Raw genomic sequence first — 5,591 nt, forward strand, 5'->3', positions numbered from 1 at the left:
CCACTACTGGTTACGCCATTAAAACAGCTCGTTTTCTCTCTCTCCTCATCCTTCTTGCACCCCTGCTCATCAGTGATAAGTGCTATTGTACCTCTGTCAATGCCAGAAATCTTATTATATTGCTCTGGTCAAAAAAAGAGGTTTTTCACAGTACCTTTGGGATTAAAACGGCAACAGACAGCGTTTATCTAACGGCTTCTCTTGTGATCTTTCTTGGCTCTTAAATCACCCTTTACATTATTTAAATTCCTTAATAAATGACAAATCCCATAAAGCACGGCTTGATTATATCCCCCTCATTGAACGTCAAGCAATGGATATACAGTACTGTGTGAGATACAGCTGCGCACCAGCCCAAACCTTGAACATGCTGACGTTTGTACGTGTTGCCAAGTATGAATGAGAACGCGTCCGGCTAATGGCGAACCACATGATGTAATTTGGCGTGTTTTTAAGTGCTTCCCAGCCGGCGCCCGGCCTTTCGCTGCGAGTTGGGTGTTTTGCTCGGGAGAGACTGACCGCCTCTCCTCTCGCGCTGGCCCACTCCCACTCCCACTCCCGCTCAGCTCAGCTCAGCTCAGCTCAGCCCTCGAGACGCGGACACGCGCTGCTCCCCGTCCCGGGAAGATCCAGTCCTGGAAGCGACCATCGGGGAGGTCTGTTGGCTGTTTTATATCCTTTGACTTTTATTTACCCGCGTTCTCGCATAACTTAATGAGCTCGACGGCGGCCATGTAAACGGAACTTTAAACGCCGTAGGGGGCTGGAGATACAAGACAAATGCATCGATGCGAAAAGATAAAATTCCTAATACAAGACGTTGCATGTGGCCACTAAAGTGACGTGATCTTACACAGGTGTCCGCGTTCCAACAGCAGCGCTGCAGCGTCTGATTGGAAAATTAGTGTTCCTTCGGAATCGATGACGCAAGTGCGAGTGATCAAGAAAAACTGATCCGATTCCGTTTCTGTGATGGAATAACTTGAAACCCGGTATGATAGTGGAATAGATTGCTGCTCTGACGCGTATACCTGTGCTAAGAATGCTGTTATTATTAACAATAACGTCAATCGAGTTGTTTCGCCCAGTTGTTTAAATATAATACCTCTACTTTTAGCTACATGCTTAGGATATGCTTAGTCTCCCAGGTAAGACTCAATCACAATCAACACAAAATATGGCACTTGATTCATATTTATAGAAGTACTGAGACACAGGTGGTTGGTTTTATTTAGGTTTTGAATAGTGCCAGTTTCATGTTGTGAACAGCACCGTGATGACAGCAATCCTTATGCAAGCGCGCAAGGAGCTGGCTTTGTGATCCGCTTTCACACAGACAGAATCGTTTGGGTATTATTCATTTTATACACGTAAACTTAATACAGGGTGTTTCAAGAAACCGGGAGAATACTCAAGCGTGTCCGCCGCGATTTAAATCCTATGTGTAGGCTGAGAGACTGGGTAATATTTAATGCGTTATCCAAAAATCCAAATAAATCAGAAAAATAAAATCGAAGGGCCGTTTTTAAGGACATACTGTAGGATGTGTTTCAGTAAAACATGCAGCTCAGCTTCCGACCGGCGACTTCCACAGCCTCATGAATGGGCTGGACCATGCACCGGAGACATGAATGAACAGGAGGGGTCTCACCTGTACCGTCGCCGGCGCCAACACCGCGCTACCCCCGGGACGCGGCACTGCTCTGTTCACAAGGTGGGCGCTCGCAAGACGCAAGCGGACACCCCCCCTGAGCGACTAGTGTGGAGCTGGCGGCGGCGGGAGCGGGGTCCAGTTTCCCAAAGCCTGACCCCCTCCGTCGCCAGAGTGGTCTTTACCCACCGGAGGACTTCATATGCGTGACTGTACGGCAGCGGAATTTCTATTTACAACACGGCGGGCGGGCACGGGCAGCGAGCTGCGCGCAGGTAGGTGGGTTTGCCTGGAGCTGAACCAGTAGCTCTGTGTGTGAAAGAGCCGGGCCGGCTGGGAGCGCGCCCCGTCTTGCAGCCCAGGAGCCCATGGATCATTAGAAGCGATCGATAGCCGTTTTGTCGTTCGCAGGGAGTGTCTGCGCTCGTCCGTGGCAGCGTTCTCGAGGGTTTTTTCTTCTTTTCCGTCCTTCTTTCAGGTCCAGCGGGGTGGAGACGTCAGCTCCGCTCGCTTTCGTGATGCGTTTTGTAGAAACCGTTGTGTGCTCGCACTCGACAGCCGTAGAAACCCTTTACCTGTTGCTCTGTGTACCATAACGACCTGTATGATTCATCTACATGATAACTCTGCCGGCGCTGATTTTTTTTTATGAAGCTGAATTACATATTTCACTCCCAAAGGGTGGCATTGCGTTGTCGGAAATTCGTTAAAAACAAACATCAAACACGTTTTAGCCACGGGGGAAGATTTCCCCTGTGGCAGACAACATTTTCAAAGGAGGTGAAGAGGCTTTAAAATTGCCTTTCACCGAAATCCAGCTCCTGATGATGCGAGACAATCCCCTTTAGTTCCAGATGCAAAGGAGGCGTCATCTCGCAGGTCGCAGAGTACAGGCTGAACAAGCCTGATGTCAGTTCTAGCTCTTGAAAGACGCAAATCGCCTGGGGATATCACCATGTTCAATCGCACATAGAGTCGCCTGTGTCACCGTGATTAAACACTCGAGCGAGGTAGGTGTTACAGGGGCGTTTTTTCGCAGTTTCAGTCCGGCACAATCCTTCCAGAAGGGCCGTTTCAGAGCGGTGTGAGGTGAATTGCATTGCGATGGACAGAGGCTGCTTGATCGATATTCTTCAGCCAGGTTCGTTTTTCCCCCTGCGAAAACCATCGATAGAGCTTCACATTTTCCACATTAAAACGAGCATAAGAAACTAGCAGTCGAGGCACGTTCGTTGCTAAGTTTAAATCCCGAGTTTATTTGGATTTGTTTTTACTGTAAGAAGCTTCACTCCTTCAGTGTTCTTCTACTACACTGTAGGTAGGTCCCTTCTCAGGACCTAAAGGCCCCTGGGGGAAAGGGCCACACTTTTTCTCAACCATCTGTCACTGGAAGTGGAGGTGATGAGATCAGCACCACGCTCCGGCTGGCCTGTTACCCCCAGAAGGATTCACCCCCGGTACTGAGGGGGCCTGGGAGCCGTCTGGAAGGAAGCAGAGCTCCATCGCTCGCCCCTGCCTGGGATTGAACCCGGGGCCTTCCGGTCAGGAGCCAGACGCCCTTGCCGCCTGAGCTCCCACGGTTCCCTGCTGCCCTGGAAGCCCGCCGCTTGTCCCGATCAGGACGAGTGCGTGTCGTCCCTGTCCTGCGCGGGGGTGTGGCCGAACGGGCTGTTCCCCCGCGCATCTGACCCGACTCCCGCCTCTGGTTTTCCCGCACAGGTCCGCTGGGCATGTGAGCTCCGAGACTCGGCCGCGCCCACCCGCCGTCGACGAGCGTCTCGGCCGTCTTCTCCCGCGCCAGACCCCCCCCGCCCCCACCCCCGAGACCGCCGGCCGGTAGAGCAGGAGGCGCCATGCCGGAGCAGAGCAGCGACTACCGGGTGGTGGTGTTCGGCGCCGCCGGGGTGGGCAAGAGCTCGCTGGTGCAGCGGTTCGTCCGCGGCACCTTCCGGGACACCTACATCCCCACCGTGGAGGACACCTACCGGCAGGTGATCAGCTGCGACAGGAACGTGTGCACCCTGCAGATCACCGACACCACGGGCAGCCACCAGTTCCCCGCCATGCAGCGCCTCTCCATCTCCAAGGGCCACGCCTTCATCCTGGTCTACTCCGTCACCAGCCGCCAGTCGCTGGCCGAGCTGCAGCCCATCTACCAGCAGATCCGCCACATCAAGGGCGACGCCCAGACCGCCCCCATCATGCTGGTGGGCAACAAGAGCGACGAGACGCAGAGGGAGCTCCAGGCCGGCGACGGGGAGGCCCTGGCGGCGCAGTGGGGGTGCTCCTTCATGGAGACCTCCGCCAAAATGAACTACAACGTGCAGGAGCTCTTCCAGGAGCTGCTGAACCTGGAGAAGCGGCGGACAGTGACCCTGCAGGTGGACGGGAAGAAGGCGAGGAGGCTGAAGAGCTCCGACCGGCTGAAGGGGAAGTGCTCCCTCATGTGAGGCCGCGCCCCCCCCCGCCCCCAGAGCCGGACCTGCCAGCAGTGTGAACGTGGCGCCAGCGCGTTCATCAACACGCAGCGCTCAGATCTGTGCGCGTGTGCGCAGGAGTTCACACACACACACACACACACACACACACACACACACACACACACACACACACACACCAGCAACCCTCATTAACATTCCATCAGCGTGCGCTGTGCTGTCCAGATGGGCTTTGTGTCGCGGGGTGGGTGGAGGGGGGGGACCTCTGTTTTTGTACACCAAAGATGTTCTGGTCCTTAACTGAAAGCTATTTTTTGTGCATGTTCAATGCAGCTGCCGTAATCCACAGATATATTTAATGCGTATTGTCATGGAACTTTAATTTTTACTGTTTATGAAAGATCAGTAAACTTGGTTAACACCTTTTACTGTTTTTTGTGGTTTCTTTTGTAAACATCTCTTGCAAACAGAGCCAGTGCTTTTGCGAATCAGATCTTTAGTTATGAAATGGTCAGAGGATCATTTTAATGTCTTTTCCGAGGTATTGCACACATACAGGAGGAGATCCCTGTATACAAGCACTTGCTTCCTGTTGTTGTCGCAGGAGGGAAACTTTCTTTGCAGGCAGGTAGAAGACACAACGCAATACACAATACATTTAACACGACAGGAACCCATTAACAAGTAAGAGACATGTATGATGAGAAAGAAAAAGAAACGAAGTCCACATCAGGCTTCATCAGCACTAATTGAAGTAAATTAAAAAGCCAGAATTCTCACTTCTGCTAACAGCCAGGCCAACTCGGCGTCCCAGAATCCCAGAGCTCTGCTCGGGGTCTCGCACTCGTCTTTCCTGCAGCTCTCGGTTTCCTTCCCCTGCAGAGGAAGCCTTCCCGCAGTGCGTGGGCTCAGGGAAAGTCCTCCCACGCGGACCGTGAGGCTCCTGCTCATGCAACACGCTTGCTCACCAGCGCAGGGCAGCTTTAAATGCAGAATAAAAACCCTTTCACAACATCTTGCTGAATATCAATTCAATACAGTTTTTGTAGGCCCTTTGTATCATTATAGAAGACACTATAGTTCCTCACCATTGGAATGTAATAGGTGCTTCTGGCAGGATAATTTTTCCTTCACATTTATGCTCCACTTAGCAAACCTGGCAGAAATGTGCATTAGAGGTACATGGTTTCCCAGCAGTGATAACTACAATTGAGGTATTTTTGTGACTGCTTTCATTGACAGCATTTGATTAGTTTGCATGCTGAATTGCTTTGGAGTTCAAAGACGTTACCGTGCAGCATTGCCTGCCTCTGAAGGATAGTTATTATAGAGACAGTATTTGAAGCCATGTTATCAAACATTGTGCTGGAGATGATGTTTCTTTTCCGCCAGATTTGCTGTTGTCAACAACCAGCACATACAACAAAAAAGTTAAAGACTCAGATATTTCTTCTGAATTCACCATTCAGGGGATAACTTTATCGACCCCTGAAAATGGCCCG

The 5,591-nt window shown here is 51.6% G+C and overlaps 1 protein-coding gene across 6 annotated transcripts; it reads left to right on the forward strand.

The window, feature by feature from the left end:
• Positions 1 to 136: 136 nt before the first annotated feature.
• Positions 137 to 4,513, forward strand: LOC148651743 (GTP-binding protein Di-Ras2-like). 6 transcript variants are annotated; one of them, XM_088597766.1, is made up of 2 exons: positions 137 to 656; positions 3,371 to 4,513. In XM_088597766.1, exon 2 carries the CDS (start codon positions 3,505 to 3,507, stop codon positions 4,099 to 4,101), a length of 597 nt encoding a protein of 198 aa, XP_088453892.1. In that variant the 5' UTR covers positions 137 to 656; positions 3,371 to 3,504; the 3' UTR covers positions 4,102 to 4,513. The 6 variants fall into 6 exon arrangements, with proteins under 6 accessions (XP_088453892.1, XP_088453894.1, XP_088453893.1 ...); XM_088597768.1 differs by lacking the exon at positions 137 to 656 and adding an exon at positions 679 to 1,714; XM_088597767.1 differs by lacking the exon at positions 137 to 656 and adding an exon at positions 1,740 to 1,926.
• The last annotated feature ends 1,078 nt before the right edge of the window (positions 4,514 to 5,591 follow it).

Source organism: Lepisosteus platostomus, chromosome 11 (assembly GCF_059453375.1).
Source record: "Lepisosteus platostomus isolate fLepPlt1 chromosome 11, fLepPlt1.hap1, whole genome shotgun sequence".
Taxonomy (NCBI): Eukaryota; Metazoa; Chordata; class Actinopteri; order Semionotiformes; family Lepisosteidae; genus Lepisosteus; species Lepisosteus platostomus.